Source organism: Planococcus citri, chromosome 2 (assembly GCF_950023065.1).
Source record: "Planococcus citri chromosome 2, ihPlaCitr1.1, whole genome shotgun sequence".
Taxonomy (NCBI): Eukaryota; Metazoa; Arthropoda; class Insecta; order Hemiptera; family Pseudococcidae; genus Planococcus; species Planococcus citri.
Window position 1 is genome coordinate 20,221,592 of NC_088678.1, and position 24,193 is coordinate 20,245,784.

General features: G+C 36.3%; 1 protein-coding gene across 3 annotated transcripts in view; it reads right to left on the reverse strand.

The window, feature by feature from the left end:
- The window catches only part of LOC135834923 (uncharacterized), a 200,574-nt gene that overhangs the window by 10,477 nt on the left and 165,904 nt on the right, over nucleotides 1–24,193 (reverse strand). For 2 of the 3 annotated variants that reach the window (XM_065348915.1, XM_065348914.1), the window contains 7 exons: nucleotides 23,146–23,619; nucleotides 22,707–23,061; nucleotides 16,859–18,826; nucleotides 13,520–13,673; nucleotides 13,290–13,416; nucleotides 12,652–12,859; nucleotides 2,682–4,909 (listed from right to left, as the gene is read on the reverse strand). In XM_065348915.1, the coding sequence (XP_065204987.1) occupies nucleotides 2,682–4,909; nucleotides 12,652–12,859; nucleotides 13,290–13,416; nucleotides 13,520–13,673; nucleotides 16,859–18,826; nucleotides 22,707–23,061; nucleotides 23,146–23,600 (5,495 nt within the window). In that variant the 5' untranslated portion in view covers nucleotides 23,601–23,619. The remainder of the gene's footprint in view (nucleotides 1–2,681; nucleotides 4,910–12,651; nucleotides 12,860–13,289; nucleotides 13,417–13,519; nucleotides 13,674–16,858; nucleotides 18,827–22,706; nucleotides 23,062–23,145; nucleotides 23,620–24,193) is intronic. The other variant, XM_065348916.1, reaches the window with a different exon arrangement.

Genomic DNA, 24,193 nt, shown 5'->3' on the forward strand with positions numbered 1-24,193 from the left:
ACAATTTTTGGCAAAAAAAGACCTTTGAGTATTTTTTGAAAAAAATGAGACTTTTTAAAATTTTTTTGAAAAAGCCAAATTTATATCAATTTTTTGAAAAATGAAGCTTTTTGGCAACTTGAAATCAGGTTGCCAAAAATAAGAGCCTTTTCTTGGCGATTTGGACAAAGGGCGAGATATTTTGCTATTTTTGGTAATTTTTGACAACTTTTAACAAAAAGTGGGACTTTTGAGTATTTTTTTTAAAATAAGACTTCTTAGAATTTTTTTGAGAAAGCAAAATTTCCAGAAATTTTTAGGAAAAAAACGAAACTTTTTGGCAATTTGAAAAGAAGTGGGATTTGTTCCTATTTTTGGCAAAAAACGAGCTTTTTCGTGGCGATTTGGGCGAATAAGGGCGAGATATTTTGCTATTTTTGGAAATTTTTGACAATTTTTAGCAAAAAGGTGGGACATTGGAGTATTTTTTGAAAAAAATTAGACTTTTTGGAATTTTTTCGAGGAAGCCAAATTTTTAGCAATTTTTTAGAAAAAAGCGAAGCTTTTGGGAAACTTGAAAAGTGGTGGGATTTTTTACTATGTAGATATTAATGGCAAAAAAAGGAGCCTTTTCTTGGCGATTTGAACAAAGGGCGAGATATTTTGCTATTTTGGAAGCAACATTTTTAGCAAGAAAAAAAAGGCGAGATTGTTGCTATTTTCAACAAAAAACGAGGCTTTCTGGAAAATTGGACGAAGAAAACGAGACTTCGATAGTAATTTTGGCAAAAAGCGAGATTTCGGGGCATTTTTTGAAAGAAATTAGACTTTTTGGAATTTTTCGCCAGAAATTAAAATTTTTAGATTTAGCAGGAAATGAGACTTTTTGGTAATCTTAAAAAAGGAAGATTTAAAAAAAGAAAGGAAACAAACAAGACTTGGACGATTTTTTAATTTTTTTTAAATTTTGAAAAATTGATTCTTGTTAGGGACCAAAATTTTGAAAAAGGTATTCAAAAGTTACTTCGGTAGAAATCAACCAATTACAAACCTTGGATGTTTTTTTTTTTTGAAAAACCAATTATTTAAAGCAATTCTGAAATAAAAACAAAACATGGAAAAATTTTAAAGAGTTTTTTACTGTCAGTTTCATAATAATTTGGGAATCCAGGGAAGATTTTTCGTTGAAAAGAGGCGAATGTAGAAAAATTATGACACATACACCAAAAATTCAAAAAAAAAGAAGATTCATTTCACTCTTTGGGAACTGTAAATAAAACCAACCAAGATACTAAATAAAATTGATACTTTTTAAAACTTGGGTTTCTTCTTGGGAAAGGAGTAATTTAGAGAAACCCTTCTGAAGAAATTGAAAATTTTCAATAAAATCTTTTTTTCATTTTTTGAACTTGCTCGCCTCAATTTTTAGTTGATGGTGAGAAGATTATAATTTTCAGGAATTTTCTTCTTCATAAAAACCAATAATCAACTTTAACTAGTAGGAGCATAAATTATAAAAAGAATTTTGAGGTAAATTGACCCCTCCTTCTCCCTGAAGGTCCATTTTCTATCACCAATCAAAATTATTCCCAGACGTTCGCCTTCTACGAATTTTCAGTTAAGGTCAAAAAGTCAACATGACCAGAAATTCTGATTCCAATTTTGGTAGCTCTGTTTCCTTTCAATCTCCCCTCCCCCCCCCCGAGGCAGAAATTCGTCATATAAGGCCAAAAAATAAAATTTGAAATCCATAAAGTCCACCTCCAGAAACTCATAACCTAGAACAGAGCTTCAAGTTCAATTTCTCAATCATAAAAAACTTCGAATTGAAAACCTGTCCACCTTTTTGAAAAATTTTGAAGCATATGACCCCCCCCCCCATCGTATCACTTTAATGAGCACCAATGGTACCTGGCTAAATTATCCTTTAATGTTCATATATCACAACATTTTTCGAATTGAAATTTTCTGTATTTTATTTTTCAATCAAAATAAGGTAAACAGAAGCATTGTGAGGCGTGAAATTTGTAACTGCTCCCTCAATCATTAAAATTTATTTCTGTTTAAAATAAAGTGCTGAGGACACACAGGACACACTGATGAGTCAAAACTAAAAATAAAATCGATATTTGGATTTCAAAATCTCAATTCAGAAGAGCACTGGATACATCACTTCATTTTCTCTCAACTTTCTAAAATTTTTAAAAATTTGGGACGAGAAGAAAGTGATTAGAAAAGAACTGAAGGATCTCTCCATAAAATCTGAGGATATTCCCACGTCCCAAAAATTTTAATTTTTTTTAACCATCAAGAGCACTAGTGGGAAGGGGGTTCACAGTGTTTGGATCGAAAAAAATGGGCAAATTTTTGAACTCGGTACCTTAGAATAAATTATTAAGAAAAAATTCGTAATCCAAGTTACTTTTGATGATTATTTTCAAATTTTTTTCAAAATTGGGCACCTTTGCCTCCTCGATGTGTCGAGTTACAATTTTTAAATCATTCAAATTTTCAAATGAAAACTTTTAAATTTGATACTCGTACTTGTCACCAAACCTGTCGAAAACACCAATTTTCCCTTCACGACCTTCGCTTATCCTCTCCGCCATTTCTCCTTCTTTCAACTTCCCAGTCAAAATGGCCAAAAAAACAACACCCTGATCAGAAAACTCCTGCAATCGAATAAAAAATAAAACACATACCCGATCAACGAATCCTCGACAATATCCTCCTTCTCATCGTCATCCGTCTTGGCTGAATCTTTCGATTTCCTCGAGTTATTCTTCCTAGCCGGATCATTTTTACTATTCAACTTGGTCTTCAAACTATCCAAACTAGGAGTAGGCAGAAGTTCGGGCCCATCGGACGACTTGGGTATTATTTTGATTTTATTCTCGATCATGAGCTGAGTAAGGCTGGTAACCTTATGCTCCTCTTCGATCTTCTTGTGTTCTTCGATCTTCTTATCGAATTTCTCCTTGAGCACTTTCACACTGTCTTTGAATTCTTTGGTGTTGGATACTTTGGATTCGTCTTTGTTACGTTTCTTCGGCGACGTTTTGGATTCTTTGGGGCAATCGTTCAATAAATCTGAATCGGATTCGCTACGATCCAGATCAGGTAAAGAGCTAGCTCCTCCGTTATTCTTCGGCCAATTGGGAGGTTTCGCTATGTTGATTAGTTTAACGGGCATTCTCAGCGAATACTTGTAATTAAATAGTTCTTCTTCCCACGTTGGCGGTTTTGGCGGTTTTATATCGGGAGGTGGTGGAGCTGGGGGCGGTTTTTTGCGCTCCTCGTTTTTTGACTTGAGAGGCGATTTTGTTTTGGCTAATTCGGACTTTTTTGGCGATGGTTTTTTCGCCGGTGAAGAGTTTTTTTCGTCGACTACGATATTTCTGGATCGCAGACTGCGTCTGGTGACGTCTTCGACTGGTTGATCTTTGGGCTCGGTTTTGATTACTGGTTTTTTGTTTTTGTCGCTCTGTTTGGAGGAGCTTTTTTCAGCGTTTTTGTCTTTTTTACTCGATACAGGAGATGTTTTCGGTTCGGTTTTGATGGATTGTTTGGTCGGCGTGTCTTTGGTAGAAGATTTAGAGGGTGTTTTGTCATCGCTGGATTTAGCTGGAGTGGTTTTTTGACTGGAGTCGTCCGAAGACTTATCTTTCGATTTGATTTTACCGTCGTCTTTTTTCGATTTGAATTTCTCGTTCGGTTTCAACTTCGGTTTGGGTTTCTCTTCTGGTTTGTCTTTTTTGCACTTGTTGTCTTTGGTCGATTTATTGTCATCTTTCGAACGATCCAATTTCGATTTAGATTTATCTTCTGGTTTATTGTCGGGGGAGGATTTATCTTTCGATTTGGATTTCTCATCCACGATGGGTTTTTTAATCGCGGGTTTCTTATTGCGCTGTTCTTCCAGTCGTGATTTTTCTCTTTGGCATTCTTGTCTGGTCATCTTACGTGTCATGATGGGCTGTTGTTCTTCGGAAGTGGTGCTATCGCTGCGAGTCTTCTGGCCTGATTTGGTGGTGGCTTTCAAAGCATCCAGACGAGATTTACGAGTTTCCATTCGCCTCAGCATTCGGTGACGTACTTTTTCACGCTTCGGGTCGATGTTTTTACCCTTCTTGCGAGTGATTATCTTCTTCTTAGGGGGTACTTTCTTCTTCTTTTTCTTCATCACGACTTTGGCTTTCTTCGAGGGTGTCTTTTTGATCGGAGCTTTGTAGCTGTCATCTGTGTCGGAGCTTTCAGCAGCCGAGCTATCCTCTAGCGAGTTTTGTATTCGTATTCGAGTTGTACCGATATTGCTACGCTGGTCTCTCGTCTCGATCGCCCCATTAAGCTTCCTTCTGCCTCTGGTATCTTTCAAAGATTTCCTCCTGACTGCCTCGTAACTGCTATCGGAATCGGTAGACTGGTCACTTTCTTCGTCCTCCTCCTCCTCGTCTTCTTCGTCTTCATCATCATCATCATCCTCGACTTCTTCATCGTCGTCTTCTTCTTCGGACTCTTGTTTATCGTCTTCGCTTTTAGACGAATCTCGATCGTCTTCTTCGATTTGTTCTTTTTTAATCCTATGAGCGACTGGAATCGGTGCAGGTTTAAGAGGAGCGTTGTCGTCATCATCATCGGACTCGTCGTAAATGACTTCTTTTTTAATTTTGCTGCGTATTAATGGTTTATCGTCGTCCGAGTCGCTGCTCGAGTCGGTGTCCATTTTAGAAACAGATAGGGCAGGTGGTATGGCTGGTGGGGCTGGAGGAGGAGGTGGAAGCAGCGAGGGAGCTGGTGGATCTTCTTCGGTGGTCGATAGTTTAGGGGCTGGTTTCTTCTTACGACCTCGTTTCTTTTGGCCACCGTTACTGAACTGCTGGATGAGCTCGTCGCACGCTTCTAGCCATTTCGAATCGTCCATCGAGAAATCCTGGAAAATACGAAAAAAGTTAATTTAAAAAACTGATAAGATTTTTGTAATACATACTTGATTATATACAGATAAAAATTATGATGGGAAATTATTTGTGGGTGAAGGGAGGGGGAGGGGAGGGGGAACTCGCGATTTAATCGATGTTTCAAACGCTGTTTCGAAATTGCGTATCGTCGAATTTTTTTCGATTTCAAGGAAAGAGAAATGCCATTTTTATGGAGTCGTGAGGGTTTTAAAATCAGAAAATTAAGTAATCGTCTTAAAAAAAAATTCAACCCTATCAAATTCAAGTGATTTTTAACCCTCAAACCCCTCCTTCATTTCTTCTAGGAGACTTAAGCATGGAATATCACACCCAAACATTTTAATTATTTTCAAAAACTTACTCATATTAGAATATCGCGAAAAAAAGATGTACCTAAACCAGAAAGAAGGTTTGCTTATTTTACAAAAAATTACTCAAAATGACTTGAAAGTGAATGAAATATTCTTCAAAGCACCAGAAAAAAACGGAATACTTATTTAAAAAAAAATCAAGAAAAATTAAAATAAAAGAGCAAAACAAAAATTAATAAAGCATCAAAAAATTGAGAAAACCATTGTAAAGTTGACGAAATCCTCTTTAAAATTATAAAAATCATTACAAAAAATTTAAAAATTTCCAAACCCATAAAAAAGGGCTCCTAAAATACTGAGAACTCGTTAAAAACAGGAAAAAATATATTGTCAAGTTGATAAAATTCCTCTAACAAGATGGAAAAGTCAATTTAAAAAATGTGGTAAAAAAATTCAAAAACATGAAAAAAAAATCAAAAAGTTAAAAAAAAATATCATGATAATACTTAGCATACTTAAAACAAGGAAAAATTTCGTAAAGAATTTTCAAAATGCAAAAAATGAGTCAAATGTACCAGAAAATTGTTTAAAACTGTACGAAAACGAATAAAGTATTAAAATGAAGAAAAATACTCTAAAAAGTTGATAAAATTTCATTAAAACTGCAAAAGTCAATCAAAAAAATGTAAAAATCTACAAAAATATGATAATGAGGTCAAAAATTATAAAAAGAAATGTTCAAAATGTCAAAAAAAAATGCATAAAATATTATTAAAGTTGCAAAAAAAATTTCAAAATGAAAAAAAATATTCAAAATGTAAAAAAAATGAGTCGAATATGCCAGAAAATAGGTTAAATGATATAAAAATGAATAAAAAATCATTAAAATTGAGGAAAATATATTAAAGTTGGAAACATTTCTCAAAAATTTAAAAAGCAGCCGAAAAGTGAACATAGTCAACAAATTCAATAAATGTAAAAAGGTTCAAAATTGGCAAAAACCGCACAAAATATCAAAAAAATTAAGAAACAAACCGTAAAAGTCAAGTTGATAAAATGTCATGATAGGTGCATAAAATATTGAAAAACACAAGAAAATATCGTAAAAAATGTTTAAAATTGAATGTCAAAAAATGAGTCAAATGTGGCAGAAAATTTCTCAAAATTGCATAAAAATGAAAAAAATATTCAAAAATATGGTACCAATTTTGATAAAAATCCACGACAATTGTAATAATTAAAAAAAAAAAAAAAAATCAAAAAAATTCAGTAAAAATTTTGAAAAACGCATGAAATATGATTCCAAAAATACCAAAAAATTGTTAAAAATTGCACAAAAATGAAAAAAACATCACTAAAATTGGGAAAAACAAAGTAAAAATAACGAAATAATCCAAAAAATTGCAAGAAACTCTGGAAAACTCGAAGAAAACTGGCCAAAATTTTCAAAAATGTGAAAAATTGAATACCTATTTAAAGTACCAAAGTTAATAAAATTGCATAAATTATCACAAAAAAAATTGTTCAAAATTCACGAAAACCTCGAAAAATTTGCTTCAAAATCATAAAAATTAACTGTTGCAAAATTCAATAAAACTCAATTGAAATATCGTAAAATTTTGTTTTGAAAGCCACAACATTTGATAGGTATTTTTATCAATTTTTCGAGTACAATTTTAAAAAATGTTATCCTTATTGAATTTCTATATTTAAAATTTCCCTATAGGACTCAAAGCTCCCCCCCCCTCCTACTCCTTCAGACAGGGGAAAAACCGAACCCAAAATTTTTCAATATCACAAAGGGGGCATCAAAATGAAAATCAGGGTGGATCGGGAAAAAAATTCTGCGGATTTTGGCCAAATTCACCAAAACCCTACATTTTGAGTTGAAAATCACTCAGGAAATTTTTTTTAGCTCCGGAGATGCCCCTGAAGAGGAGAAATGGACCCTCAAAGAGATAACATTTTTGCAAAAATCGTGGTTTCATTGCTCCTGTCACTGCCAACCTGTTTTGTGAAAAATGGCTTAGTCCTAAATGAAAGTACGGCTAGAAAATTGGCATCACTGCGTTCAAAAATATTTCCCCAGGCTTAAGAACGATATCTTTTAAGGTTCGTCTGCCCCATGGTCTTTTTCATCTTTGAAAATTTTGAACCATAGAAAAACAAACAAGAGTTGCACGAGGCAAGACCAATATTCTCGTCGATTTAATTTTTTACCCTTTTAAAATTCACCCACGCCACGTCACACGTGCATAATTAATGCTGCATTCGAACAAATTTTTAATTTCACTTATTGCTTAGTACTTTTGATCGTACCTACCAAAAAATTCATCTTTCGTACACCTACACATCTCAAACTCCACAAATTCACTGGACCAAAATATGCGTGAAGCCTACAACAGCGCAACCTACACACCTCCGCATCTTTCTCCCCATATTTTCTTTCTACTGCGACCAAAAAAGAAAGAAAAAAACCACCAACTACTAAGTATGCTTACATAGAACCCACCCCTCAGCTCTTATCGTCTTACAGTACGCTTATATCAACAAAATACGCTCAACTTTCAGACTCGAAGGTGTAATATTTTTCAATGAAGTCGCGAGCGGGCGCCCACTGCACTAGGTAGGTTTGCATATTTTATGGGCACCGAACTTGCCAAGTTATAGTTATACTCTGGAAGCAGCACGCGCATCCGGATATGATAAAAGTAGCGGCGTAATTACGTGTTAATAATACTAATCTTCTGTTAGCATCGTCGTGTTCGTCGTCATGCTCCTATGTTTCTCGCATCTTTCGCCTCCTTCTGCACTGCTTTCGTAAGTTGTCGTCGTATTTCGCTATATGGTAACACGAGTGTGCTGTACTAACTCACTCTGTCTCTCAAGTCTCTTAAGCCCTCGTGTCACATGACTCCTTCTACGCGACATTTTCGAGCCTGAATTTTCCAAATTAGTACATCTTCGTTTTTGACGTTTGGGGAAAAAATTGAAATCGACTTGAAATGTTAATTAGAACCTAGAATGCTCAACTTTAAATGTATCATTCTGAACCGGAAAACACAAAACTAAATTACCTACATGACTAATTTATTATAACTTGTATGTAGGTACAGTTAACTCATTTATTGTAAAAAGAGAAGCTGAGTTCTTCGTGGCAGAGGGAAGGAGAATGTTAGGAATTATGCATTACCTCATGGGCAGAATTTCAATTCAAAAGCATTCTTTATTTTGGAATTTGGAACTACGTAGCAGAAAAGGGGCACTTATTATCGAAAGGAAGTACAACTTTTTAATATAATCTTCTATTCGCTCACATTAAATTACACAATCATCGAGTGTATTTAGGCAAAGAATGTATAGTTTTTGCAAACGAGACGACAGAGAAAACACAAGACACTTGAGGGATTTGCACAGCCGATGTTTCTCGCGTGGAAAATTTCCAGTTCGTGTAATTCCCTCAGGTGACAAAATCGACGAACGGATTCCACGCGTTGAATCGATGAAAAGGCCTGAAAGGTATACGAAGATGAAATTTTTAGCACCGGTGTGTGCGACAATATTGCGAAAGACCGAGGAATTTGCCAAAGATGAAAAATTCATCGGATTTTTATCACTTTTTTTTGTGAAAATGGAAGAGAGAAATTCAGGGGGGAAAAGATTGGTAACACTGATTCAAATTTTTGTACGAATTTTGCGAAGTTTTTGCTTGAAGAAAAGATTATGGTGAAAAAAATGTAAAAGAATCGAAAATCCCTGGACGAGAAAAAAATTCTCTCTCTGAGTCCATAATTCTGAAAATTTCTGCACCAAATCGTTCGCGAACGACAATTTATAATCAATTATTCATTTTAAAAAGTCATTAGAAAAAGATTCTCTCGTCAATTTATTCAAATCAAACATCGTTCAATGCACTATCTAGGAAGTAAATCTTGAAAGAAATTGAACCTGAAGAGGTTTTCGAATCAGTCGCGAACGAGTTTTTTCAACGATCTCCAACATTCAAAAAAATCTTTCAATCAGATCTTTGAAAGTGATTCACTTCTAATCTTATCACTCTCGAAAATGAAAAAAAAATCCACCATGGGCAAATTCGTTCGCGAACGACTAATCAGCTGATTGAATCATCAAAGACTGGTGTTTCCTGATGAAGCACCATTCCACTAAAACGTCCTAAACATCCTATTAAGTAATAATCAGAATCGATTCACACCTATGAAGTAAAATCTCAACGAAAACGATTCATCGTTCAATTCGAATGAATCATTAATCATTCGCGAACGATTTCAAGTACGTACATCGAATCAACAAAAGTGTCACATGAGTCATGACTCATTTCAAAAATGAATGAAAAGTGTTAAAAAATATCCTTAAATATTGATAACGAATCAGCTCGTTCACGAACGATTCGTTACAAACGTTTTTTGACGTTCGCGAACGATTCGCTCGTTTAATAACGAAAACAAGATTCGTTGTTGAAAAGAAAAGTGGGTTACCTTAAACAGTCAGTTTTCAATATTTTCACTATTCAAATTTTCACAAGTTCAAACAGTACCTAATGAAAAAAAGTCGTTCGCGAACGAATCATTATTTCCTTAAACATGTTTTCACTCAAAAATACTCCATAACCAGTCAGAAGTAGAGGTGCGAAATTAAACAAGATAAATTCTTCCGGAATTTCGCGCACCAAAATTTCGTTTATGAACGATGCATTTTTTCAACTATTTATTGTCGTTCACGAACGACGTTGTTGAAAGATTCGCGTCACGAAAATTAATAATACTGAAAAATCAGGGGAAAAATCATAAATAAGGACTTGGTGGAAAATGATAGATTTCGTTCACTAATTTCAACTTTGTATGACTTAATTTGATATGCATCTCGAAAAACGTTCGCGAACGATTCTTTTCTATAACTTGCCCGACGAGATTTGAAAACAGTTGTTATTAAACATACGTATTTCCACGCATTTTTATTTTCCCAGAATCGACCTAGTGCCATGAAACAAATTTCAATTCAAAATGAAAAAAATCGTTCGCGAACGATTCACTTCAAAAATGAACACAGACGTTTACATGATATGATACCCATTTAAACGATTCGATTGATTCACATTGAACGAAAAGAAATATTGGAAAAATCAATGTCAAGAAAATGTTTCATCGATTCCAAATTCAAATCAAGAAGATGTCGTTCGCGAATGATTCACTTTCAAACTTGCTAATGTTCATTCATACCTATTTAGTAACGAATTTCTTGAAAAAATTTCCATTGATTCTTTTAGTACGAAAATTCTTAATGACAATGACAACAAAAAATTTCCAAATAAAAATAAACGAGAGAGTTCGCGAACGATTCTTTTCATAAACCAAAGAAGACATTCTCAACTGAATCATTTGGACAATTTATCCACATGACATGAAAAAAAAAATCGTCGACAAAATTAACTTCTTTTATCATTTTTCTACAAATTCGAATTTTTGAAAAGTCGTTCGTGAACGATTCATTTTCAGACATGGCAACGTTCCTGTGTTCGTTACCTATTTCTTGGAAAAATTGCTTGTAATTTTTTTTTTTTTGCAGAGATATTCATAATGACAAAATGAACCACTCACGCATCAAAATAGACGAAACCGTTCGCGAACGATTCACTTAAGCAACCAAAACATACGTTCTCGAGAGAATCATTTGAAAAATTCATCCACATCGCTTGAATAAAAAGTATCAGAAAACTTGACTTTTTAACAAATTTCTTGAAAAGGAAAATTTTCAAAAAGAGTCGTTCGCGAATGATTCATATTTAAACTTGCCAACGTTCGTTCGTTCGTGTTTGTTGGTGATTTTTCGAAAAATTTTAGCATTTTTTTTTTTAGAGAAAAGATTCATATTTGATAATTGTAATGAACAACTTCCACATCAAAATAGACTAAACCGTTCGCGAACGATTCACTTCAGCAACCAAAATAGACGTTCTTGAGTGATTCATTTGAAAAATTCATCCACATCACTTGAATAAAATAATCAGAAAACTTGACTCGTCAATTTTCTTGGAAACAGGAATTTTCAAAAAGAGTCGTTCGCGAATGATTCATTTCTAAACTTGTCAACATTCGCGTTTTTTCGTGATTTTTTCGAAAAATTTTTAGCAATTTTTTTTTATAGAAGAAAAAATGAAAAATTCATATTTGATAATGGTAGTGAACAACTTCCACATCAAAATAGACCAAACCGTTCGCGAACGATTCACTTCAAAAACTAAAGTAGACGTTCCCAAATGTTCTATTTTGAACCATTCAGCCCACATCACGAGAGAAAAATTATCAGAAAAATCAATGTCAACAAATCCTAGCGAATTAAAATTTGAAAAAGTCGTTCGCGAACGATTCATTTCCAAACTTGCTGACGTTCTTTCGTTCGTTTGTTCACGATTCTAGAAAATTTTTATACAACAATTTTTTTATCAAAAGGTTTATAATTTTGTAACAAATAACTTTCAAATCAAAATGGACAAAGAAGTTCGCGAACGATTCACTTGGAATATCAAAGTATAGAAGTTCACTGCGATTCATTTGAATGATTCATCCGCAAATATACGAAGAAAAAATTAGGAATGAAAATTTTTCAGGTTCGTTCACGAACGATTCACTTCAAAAATAACAGAATGCGTTCGCATACGAATTCGATTCTTTCTTCGACAAATTCTACGCAAAAATTCCGAAACGTGGCCAAAATTGAACCAACTTTTTATCGTTGCACATACTTAGTTGTTACAGATTTCTTTGAATATTCTCAGCCATTAATGCGAGAGTTTTGCCCCCCCCACCCTAAATTCAAGCGAACTTTCAGAACGGAAAATTAAACCCCTCGTTCCCCTCCAAAGTCCAAAGAATACATCTTGTTCTATAGCGAAGAAAAGTCGAATTATTACCCCTCCCTCCCTCTCACTCTTCCGAATTCTTATACAATTTTCCGCGCGAAAATTCCATCTTCGTTAGGTAAAATCGCCCCGTCCCACTTCATCCAGTCGTCTTATATACCGACGCAAGGTGGAAAATTGGTGAGGAGTTGGGGTGGGGGTCTGGGGGAGGGGGGAGAACCGTATCGTAATAAATTATACAAACGATATAGACGGAACGCATTACACGAATTTAGACACGAGAACGGAGTGCGACAGAGATATACAAAGCGAATCCGCCAGAACGATGGAAGAACGTAAAGGGTATTCGCCGTTCAGACGCGGAGAAACCCTTTCGTTGTATTTCGCCGTCGCAGTGCTGTCCAAACTGGCAGCTGTTGAAATATTATAGTACGCGATACTCCGAAGTAACGTAAGTACGAGTAGTAACGTGTTAAGAAATAAAGAAAAAGAGGAAGAAGAAAGAAAAAAATTGGTAAAAACTCACGTCGTTCAGTTGGTCGATAACGGTCGGCGGCGTAACGGTACCCGAAGGTGGTGTACGCGTTTTTCTATCCTTTCGCATATCGTTCAAGCTATGCACATCGGCGACGTTGCTTTCGTCTTCGGAATCGCTGCTTCTGAAATCGAAGACCGTAGTTTCCGATGAGCTTCGATGCACATTAATACCGTTCCGTTCACTTCTGCTGAGCAATCTATGCACACATATACAGACCCGATGATAAGACAAAGGCCTCTACGCCTTTTTCGTTCAATTTTTTCCCAATAAAAAAAATCAAAAATCAAAATCCAAAACTACACCAAAAAAAATGAGGCGACCAAGGGCGGGTTACCCGTCGTATAAATTGCCCTGGAAATCTGGCTCGATTTCTCGATGATGCAAAAATACAATAAGGCATCGAGTAGGCAACTTATACGACAATAAAGCTTGATTGAAGCAATAAATTAGGAAAATGTTTTTGATAATGGAGGTGAATGCAGCAGAGGTGGCGCGAGTGGCGTCTACGAGTACTGCAAATACACACACAGACACACTGGGGATGATAGGCACACACGCAGGCTACATAGATTGGTCAACAGAAGCGTCAAAGCGATCACATCACTATATCGAACTAGTCACATTACCTTTTACGAGGTGAGAATTGTTTGCCCAAATCAATGACCAGATTTGACGGCGACTCTGGAGATAAAAGATCACCTTCCGGATCGAAATTACTCGACGATGTTCGAGTATTATTGACATGATGCGAATCTATAAAATCAAACAAAAATCATCGTATTAGAAATCTCACAACAAAAAGCCAAAAGGTAAAGCTCACCAAACCAATAAGGGAGAAAAAGTGCATTATATATACCTGAACTACTGAATCCTTTGGCATTGGCGAATAATTTCGGACCGGATTCGAAATGAGATCTAGATTTCTTGTTGCTTTGAGCTTCTGGTAACTTAACAACGGTCGTGTTTGTTTCCGCGTTCACCTTATCTTTCGATTTATCCACAGGTGTGACCTAGAAAAAGGAGTGAGAAAAAAACCAACGTTAATAACGAGTAAGAAAAAATCCTGCGTCTAATTTACGAAGCACTGACAATGAAAGTAAACTTTTTCTCCTAATGTTTGACGGTGAAAAACTTTCACGAGAATGTTTACCGTAGTCGTTCTCTTGCAAATTTAAAAACAAAAGGAAAAGCCAGAACGTAATCGGGTTATTTTTTTATACCCTACCTTGAGAACGAACGATGAGACGAGATAGTGAAAAATACGACCGAATTGAGGTATTTTTTCAATTTTTTCTTCGTTTCGTCGAGTTATTTATTTTATATATTTATTTACGAGTGTTTCCATTCTCTTTTTTCTTATTTTTTAGAGTAGGTATCCGAGTATAGTAGAACCAACGTACTTTCGTTTTCATTTCTTGTTGTTTGTTTCACATCGAGATATACTTTTTGAAGTGATTCGATTAGCGAGTTAATTGTGTTTATTTTTATATTGATATTTTTTTCCCTCGTTCGCTTTGGTATTTTTTCTGCCTTTTTTTTTTTTTTTTGATAAATGTTTCAGTTAAAGAGTTGAATAGGTAATTTTTGATTCGTACCAGGTTTTTTTCCATTTTATAAATTAAGTAAGAGAAATAAAATATTCAAATTGAATCGGTATCGCGTTTACTTCCGTCAAGAATTTAAAATCACGTCATAATTTTTGTAACAAAAGAAAATGAATAAAAAATGTTCCAAGGGAATCGTTTGTAAACGATTCATTTCTTCAAAGTAAATATTTGGTTCGCAAAAAGCACTACGGGTTACGAATTATTTATTTTTAATTGGCCTCGAGAAAACGACTTCTCTCAATTTTTAAATAGACTCCTGGCTCGTCGAAAAAAAAGGTACTCATTCGGTCGCGAATGATTCAGTTTTTGGTCAAACGGGTCATTTGCGAAAGATTTTTCAAATTTTTTCGTGTGGGGAAAACGAGTTGATTGTGAACGATGAATTTGTTTTTACTGCAAGAGAAGTAAGTAGATGATTCTGAGATCTATTTCGTTCGCGAACGATTCTTCACAAACGATTCATTATTCAATAGCAAACGATTCTTCGGATTGATCATACGAAAAATATCAAGCTCACACGTTACTGATTAGTGAACAACAGAACATCATCTCCATATCGTTCGCGAACGATTTGTTGATGAAAATTCAACTCACTAGGGATTCGTTCGCGAACGACTCATCTAAAATCGATTTTTCTTCAAGTGAGTAGGAGTGATTCATCTGTTCATTTCAATTTTTTTTCATTCCACCAAGAAACATCATCACTGCTTCGTTCGCGAATGAATCATTTGTTGTCATGAAAGAATCGTTCGCGATACAATCATTTTTCAAACACAGAAAACATTTTTACGACGAATTCAATATTAGCCAACAATATATGGAATTTTGAATCATTGAAACCAAACTTGCATCCAAATCGTTCGCGAACGAATCTTTCAAAATCACCTCTTTCCTAGATGAATCATACCTCCTCTAAATGAGTAATTCATCTCATTAATTTTCTGGTCTAGGGACAAAATATCATCACTACTTCGCTAATGAATGATTCATTTGAAATGCGTCATAAAAGAATCGTTCGCGAACGATTTTTCTTTACAGATGATTCATTATCGATTTGCATTTGCAAAACGATTCTCCACCATCTCATATGATAATAATTAGTGAACAACGAAGCATCATCACTTTTTCGTTCGCGAATGATTTGTTCGTTTTGATCAATATCAAACTCATAGCAGATTCGTTCGCGAACGATTCAATTTTTTTTAATCACAGAAAACACTTTCACAACGACTTCAACTTTAGTGAACGATATATCGATTTTCGAACGTGGAAACCCAACTCACATCCAATTCGTTCGCGAACGATTCAAACAGAATCGGTATTTTTTTTTTTAGATAAATTTAAATATTAAACATTTTACAGGAGTCATTTTTCTGACTTTGCAAAAGGAAATCCCGCTACTTCGTTCGCGAACGATTCATTCGTTCGCGAACGATTCATTCGTTCGTTCTGATGAAAGAATCGTTCACAAACGATTCAGCCATTTCATAAAATCGGGAGTTCAACTTGTAACCAGTTTGTTTGTAACTGATGTATTCATTTTTTCATAGCAAAAATGAGCCATGTGAGCAATTCGTTCGCGAACAATTCACCCAAATTCGATTCTTTTCTGGCTGAATCAACACTATATTCTACAGGAGTAAAAGTAATCGAGCGATCTGTCTGAAAATTTTTCTGATTATTTCACAATGAAATATCATCACCGCTTCATTCGCGAACGATTCATTTGTAGAACTTGTGGTTCCCTTTTGTGATTCAAGAATGATTAAATCGGTTGCAAACAAGCTGCTGCTTACTAGTTTATTTTCTGATATAATCACTTTGAAAAATGATTGAATTGTTCGCAAACGATTCTTTTATTACAGAAAACAAACGAGTCGTTCGCGAACGACAAAATTTGATCCGATTTCTTCACCATTTTTGATGTGAGTTGTCAATGGTTACTCTACTGACTACGTATGATTCGTTCATTCCGAATTACAAACATTTCATTCACAAATGATTTGACAACTCAAAATGAATTACACGCCCAAATCGTTCGCGAACGAATTATTCAGACCTGATTTTTTTTCATCATTTTTAATAAACTTTTTTCGACCGATAAAAGAATTTCAGCCTACTCGTTAAGAATAATTCGTTCGTACACTGCCACAAAAATTTCGTTCGCGAACGATTCGACCACTTTTCAAACATCGAAATCAATTGATTGCTACAAACATAATTAATCTTAAAATTGATCGTTAAAAACGAATCACGTTCAAATCGTTTGCGAATGATTCGTTTTTTTCTGACATGAACATTTCGTTCGCGAACGATTCGAGTACTTTGTGAGTTTCCGAATCAATTTGGCAACCACACTCAAAACTGTCTGCAAACAGCATCTTTACAGCCAATCATTCATCGTTCGCGAACGATTTACATGGAAAGTGACAAAAATTTCATCCATGACCCTATAAGCTGAATGAATGGAACATTCGAATCATTCCAAATAAGAATTCCCCCTTAAATTTCCCTTCGTTCATCTTATCTAACCAATAAGACGCTTTCTGTTTTGTGGGGGGGGGGATTGAAGAATCACCATATTTTACCTGTTTCAATTCAGCCTTCGTCCTAATCCTCGGATGAGCCAAAGCCGAAGCCATCAAAGCCGCACGAGACTGACCATCTTCATCGTCCGTCTTCTTATCAGCGACATTTTCCATCACTTCGAACTTATCGTTCGTAGCAACAGCAACATCAACACCTTCGCTCTTGCGCTTTCGTTCATTCATGAACTGGGCGTTATTAGACGAGTTGGCGTTTTGTATCGTCGAGAAAGCTTGGAAAGGTGGCAAAGGAGTTTGTTCGTGCTTCAGTTCGACTTTCTCGATAACTTTAAGATCTCTGGTTTCGAAGCTAGTTTTACTAAATTTAACAGCGTGATGATTCGGATACGCCGGATGCGAATCGGATCTCGGTGACTTGAACGTTTGCATGGCCGAATTAGCCGGAGCTCTTTGCTGCCCAGAGTACCACTGCGAATACGGATGAATCGGCAGCACAGGCAACTTATGCTGAGCTTTTTGCTGTTCCTGCAGGTACTGAGTGTTGGTATTACTAGTTGCTGTTGCGTACGAAGCAGCAGGTGGTGATGGGGTGGCACCGATAGGAGATCTATGATCGCGATCTCTTTCTAAATTCGTCCTCAGGACGCTATCTACTGCCGGCGGCTGAGGCGAAGGCGTAGCCTGAGGCAGGCGGCAATGCTGCGACGGAGATGCCACCGTCGAAGGCACAATATCACGGTAACTCTCGCTAGGGCTGGGGCTGGCAACGGCGCTGGGGCCGCTTTTCGATGCTTCTCGTTCTTGCTGCTCGCGCGCTTTCATCGTCGTGTAAGCATTCAGACGGTTCTCGATTTCTTTATTGATGTTATCTCGCCATCCGAGCGATACTCGAGGATTCTTTATTTGCGGAGGAGGTGGCGCCGGAGCTTCGACAGCTTTTCGTTTGCGCGAAGGTGTCGGAGAAAGAGCACTTGCTGGCAGAGGTGGTTTCGTTTGAGCATTGGTCAAGCTGGCGAAATTGCTGTAAGGTGGTAAGGAAGACGGCGACGACGATGTCTTCAATTTACCAGCGGCCATGTCGTTCGGGTGTTGGTAGAACTGGTGCGACGACGAGAACCGCATCGAGCTGACTTCGGCGTTAACCTGAGTCCGGTGTATTTGCTGTTCTTTCTCGATGGTTACCGAAAAAGTGGTCTTTTCGCGCCGGTACTCCGATAATGGCGGATGAGCGAAGGCTACAGCTTTATCGTGGTGCTCCTGCATTTGCCCATTCCAGTAAGGAGTCGCCACTTCGGGCGTGTAAACGACCGGAGAAGCGTTAGGAGGCAGCTGCGATGGCGAAGGGTAATGTGACGCACGCTGGTGAGTGACGCTGAACGCGGCAGCAGCTGCAGCTGCGGCGGCTGCCGCAGCCGCGGCCGCCGAAGCAGCCACAGATGACGACGACGACGAGCTGGAATGTGAGCGAATATTCGGTAACGAGACGGCAGCTGTGGCCGAAGTCGCCGAAGCCGCGTACGGTAACTGGGCCAGATGACTGGCCGGAAGTGCGCCAGGAGGCCGCATCGGAGGACCATGTTCGCGTTGCGCGTAACCGGCTGGGGCAGTGTTTGGTTGCATATGATGATGAGGATGATGCGCATGCGGATGCGGCTGATGGTGATGGTGATGGTTGTACAGGGCGGCCATACTTTCGGCATCGTCGTGCGCCGTCGAGTCAGCAGACTGCCGGATTGTCTTGACTGACAGGTCGAGCGGCGAGTCGCGCTTTGTAATGGCTGGCGACGCTTGCAAAGCGGTCGTTTCGATACGTCGGTTTACGTAGTATCGTACGTCAACCGGTTCGCTGCCGGCTGAAGCATTGCTGGCAATGTTGTTGCTGATGGTATTGTTATTGGCGACGACGCCGCCGCCGTGTGGTTGGTTCGCGATCGCGCCACCACCTCCGCCTCCGATGGTTACTTTCTCCGACGTCGACGTCCGAACTACGCTGCTCGCATGGTAACTGACCTGTAAAGTAAGACAGAATTAAAATAATGATTTGCAAGTGGATTCATGATCAAAATAGATAGTCCACACTTCCAGAGTCCAATGGGCAAAAAATGTTAGAATTTTTGAAATGGCTCGTAACAAAATGAAAATTTTGCAAGTGGATACTGGGCACTCCTCTTACTCTGAATATCCAAAAAAATTCCAATGAGCTCATTCCACGCCCTTTGATCCAAAATTCTTAAACGTATTCGAATTTTTTTGGGAGGGGGCGTTTTTGAAAGAGCCTGAGATTGAATTTGGGCTATATAATTTCTGATATTTTTAAAATTGTCGTCCGTTGCATCAAAATGAGTTAAAATTTCAACAGAAAATCCAAAATTTATGTTAAAACCGTTTTTGAGCACTTTTGAGGAATTTCGAGTGCAAAATTGGGTCATGATTTTCGGGATTTTTAAAAAAATTCCATGCAAACAATCAAAATTAGTAAGTGACAATTTTAGCAGAAAATAAAAAAATTTGACTTCAAATTTTTTTCAGTCTTTTAGAACAATTTGAACACATAAAATAGGTTAAGAATTGAAAATTCACAGGACTTCTGAGAAAAGTGTCCTAAAATTTCTCTAAATAAGTTAAAATTTTGCGAGAAGTTCAAATATTTCGACGAAAATGATTTAGGCCAATATTTCCGAAAATTTTCGAGACAAAAATCATGCAACCGATCAAAATGAGTTGAAGTTTTTCAAAAAATTCAAAATATTTCCACAAAAATATTTTTTGATTTCTTTTCAACAACTTTTAATCCAAAATTAGGCCAATATTTCCAAAAATTTTCCAGAAAAAAATCATGCAACCGATCAAAATGAGTTGAAGTTTTTCAAAAAATTCAAAATATTTCCACAAAAATATTTTTTGATTTCTTTTCAACAACTTTTAATCCAAAATTAGGCCAATATTTCCAAAAATTTTCGAGAAAAAAATCATGCAACCGATCAAAATTAGTTGAAATTTTTTGAGAAATTCAAATATTTCCAAAAAATGTTTTTGAGCATTTTTGAATCATTTTGAACTCAAAATTGGGTCATGATTTTTGTCATTTATGAAGTTGTAAGGTGACTTATCACATTGAATTGGAATTTCGGAAGAGAATCAAAAATTTCAGTCAAATTTTTTCCGATTGTACCATATTTAAAAAATTTTTGAGCACAAAACATAGTTTTGATTTTTTTGTGATTTTTGTAAAACTGCCACGTGAATTATCAAAACAGGTTAAAATTTCATTAAGAAATTCAAATTTTCTCCCATCATTTTTTAAGCATTTAGACCTAAAGTTGGGTCATAATTTCTGAGAATTTTGACAGTATATTATGCAACCTATCAAAACTGCTCAAAATTTCGTGAAAAATTCGGATATTCCGATGGAAATGTTTTAAAGCATTTTTGTGAAGGATTTCTAGCTCAAAATTGGGTCAGTTTTTGAAATTTTCGAAACGGTCACACAATTTACCAAAATGGGTTGAAAATTTTTGTTAGAAGTTTTTTTTTACAATTTTAGAAGAATTTTAAGGTCGAAAGATGTGTCATGATTTCCTGAATTTTTTTTAAAAAAATTTCAATGCAACCAAATAAATCAGTTGAAATTTTGCAAAAAATTCAAATCTTTCTACAATAATATTTTTTTGGTCATTTTTAAAGAATTTTGAGATTTTTGAGGGTGTTGTGTGACTAATCAGAATTGGTCAAAACTTCGTGAAAAAATCAGATAGTATATTTTTCGACCATTTTTGAAGAATTTTGAGCTCAAAATTGGTCAAAATTTTGGTGAAAAATTAAAACTTTCGGACAAAACTTTTTTTGAGTACACTTGAAACAAATTTTACGCGAAAAGGAGGGGGAGGTCATGATTTCTGAAAGTTTTGAAAGTGTCAAAACTGGTCAAAATTTTACGAGAAGTACAGAAATTGTTATGAAAATGTTATTCAGCATTTTTGAAGTGTATGGAGCAGAAAATTAAGTCAAAGAAAGTGTCATAAAACTAATTAAAATTTCCAAGAAAATTATTTTTTCAGCATTTTTGAAGAATTTGGGCCCCAAATTCGGTTCGATTTTTGGGATTTTTCAACGTGTTATGGATCCATCAAAATTGGTCAAAATTATTTTCAGCACAAAACGGTGTCTTGATTTTTCGTGATTTTTGAAAAACTGTCACGTGAATTATCAACACAGGTTAAAATTTCGTAAGAAATTCGAATTTTCATACGAAAATGCTTTACGATAATTTTTGGAGCATTCAGACCTAAAGTTGGGTCATAATTTCTGTTATTTTTAAAAGTACATAATATGCAACCTATCAAATGAAGGATTTCGAGCTCAAAATTGGGTCATAGTTTTTGAAATTTTCGAAAGGGTCACGCAATTTACCAAAATGGACTAAGCATTTTTGTCAAGTATTTTTTAGTATTTTAGAAGGATTTTAAGGTCAAAATTGTGTCATGATTTCCAGAATTTTTGAAGAAAAAAAGTTTAATGCGACCAAATAAATGAGTTGAAATTTTGTAAAAAATTCAAATCTTTGCACAATGTTTTTTTGTCCATTTTTGAAGAATTTTGAGCTCAAAATTGGTCAAAATTATGGCAGAAAATAAAAATTTTCCAATAAAATTTTTTTTGAATACCCTTGAAAAAATTCAACGCGAACTGGGAGGGGAGGGTCATGATTTCTGAGATTTTTTGAAGTGTCAAAACTGGTCAAAATTTCACGAGAAAATACAGACATTTTTATGAAAATGTTTTGGAGCATTTTTAAAGCGTATGGTGCTTAAAATTATAGGTCAAAACTTTCAAGATTTTCAAAGGTGACGCAAAACCTATAAAATGGGTTAAAATTTCGCAAAAAAATTCAAACATTTCGAGGAAAAATACTTTTTAACCATTTTGTAAGAACTTTAGCCTCAAAATTGTGCCATAATTTCCACAAGTTTTTGAAAAAGCTGTCAACAGAAGGTATTGAAAATGAAATGAATCAATTTTACGAGAAACTCGAACATTTCCAAGAAAAAGATTTTTTCAACATTCTTGAAGAATTTGGGCTCAAAATTTGGTTTGATGGTTTGATTTTTGGGATTTTTAAACGTTTTATGGATCTATCAAAATTGGTCAAAATTTTTCGAAAAAAATGAGATGTTTTGAAACGATTTTTTGAGCATTTTTGAAGAATTTTGAGCTTAAAATTGGGTCGTGATTTTTGATGTAGTCACATATGACATGACCTATCAAAATGTATTGAAATTTTGACAGAAAATCAGAAGTTCAAATTTTTTCAGTACTTTTGACGAATTTTAAGTAAGCACAAAATGGGGTCATGTTTTTTAGGATTTTTGAAAAAAGCTCATGCGACTATCGACTAATTGAAGAAAAGTCGCATTTCGAAGAACTTTGAGCCAAGAGAATTGTGATTTTTGAGATTTTGGAAAACGTGTCTGCCATTTATCACAATGGTTTCAATTTCTCCAGAAATTCGAATATTTCCACAAAAATTATACCCTATTTAAAATATTAGAAAAATTTAGGGCACAAAATTCGGTCATGATTTTTAGAATTTTTGAAAAAGTGCAATGCAACCAATCAAAATTGATTAAAATTTTGAGAGAAATAAAAATTATGGATCCCACGACATCCATTTTGGAAATCTGGGGAAATTATGACTCAATTTCGGGCTCAAAATTCTTCAAAAATGCTCAAATATAGTTCTGACAGAAATTGCCGATTTTCTACCAAAACTGGAATCCATTTTCATTTATATTATCTATCCAAAGCCAAAAAAATTTTGGGGTCGCAAAAATTGCAAACCAAATTTTAATTTTTGGAGCACTTTTTGCCAATATTGAAATTCTCCATTTACCTGTTGCTGATATCTTTGTTCGATGACCGACTGATGACTAAAAGACTGATGATTGATCGGCGGCATCTCCGGCGGCCTTTGATGACTTGGCAGAGCCGCATGATGAGGCAAGACCGCCGGTACTCTGGTGGCCGTCGAAGGCGAATGCATAGGATGCGGAGTAGGGGGCGACGGATGATGATTAAAATATCGCTGTTCTTCTAGCTGCGTAGGTTGCTTGTAAACGTTGGCCGATGAAGGAGCCATCGTTGACTTGGCTTTGCTCTTTTTACCATAAGGGTAATTAGCATTCGGCTGGCATACGATCGAATCCATGTTAAACATGCCTTGATTATTAACGCCTTGTTCTTTCAACCTGTGTCGCATACAAAACAACATATTAGGTAGATCGAATAATCTCGTATGTACTTCCTCAACAACCCCCAAAAAATCAACTCACCTGGTAATCGAAGGACTGGCGTAAGCGTGCTGCGGCGGCACATAAGACGGATTCGACGTCGACGGCAATGCTTTCTGCTGAGATCGTTCGTAAAAATGATGATAAGGCGCTGAGACGACACTCTGCGTGAACCGAGGCCCGTTCGTGACCGGGGCCAAATGTTGGTAGGCATTGTGCGAGCTGGTTGGGGGCTGTGTGCTCCAAGTGCTTGGTGGCGGAGGTCCTGAAGACACTGGTCCGAAACGACCACCGCCGTTATATGGTACAATAGCCGCGCCGTATCCTGCGGCCGCTCCCGATGATGGAGGAGCGGCTATTGATGTGGCAGTAGAGGATACCGGCGGACTACTGTACCCTACCGACGCTCCAGGCGCCAATTCTCCGCTTGCCGGACTGCTGGACGGAATGCCTCGGAAGAATTGTCGCGTACTTTGTAAAACGCTATTTACATCCATCGCTGGAGATGATCATCATCTGTGAAACGAACAAACAAAAACATCGAACCGTTTAGCATAACATGATAGATACACTTTGAATCATTTCATACGTGAGAAATTTATTATCACCCTTCATTACCCATCTTCTGATTTACCTATCAGTTTGTTACGCAATTTAATTCTCTGTATCGCCAATCTCGTACATAGGTTTTAGGTCATTTCCCCTTTCCTCACTAGCCCCATGTAAATGACACGTCGATCGGATAACCTTGTTACGTGTCGCTTCGAGTGGAATAAAAAAAATAATTATTACTCTAATTGCATCCTCTTGTTTTCCCGCTCTGCGAACACGCCTTAGAGCTACCGCCGCCTCATCCTAACCAATTATTCGCACGAGTCGAGAATATACATCGCACTATTCGCATCATAAGGAAGGGTACCGAGAGGAAGAAGAACGTGACAAAGCTTCATTTCTTCAGCTGATTCTTATGGGCAGCTTGTTTCGTAGATCGTACAATAAAAGACATTCAACTTGCGGAATACCACATACTTACTCGACGAAACTGACAGCACTGATTTTCATTTTAAATAATAATGCTTGGAAACGATGA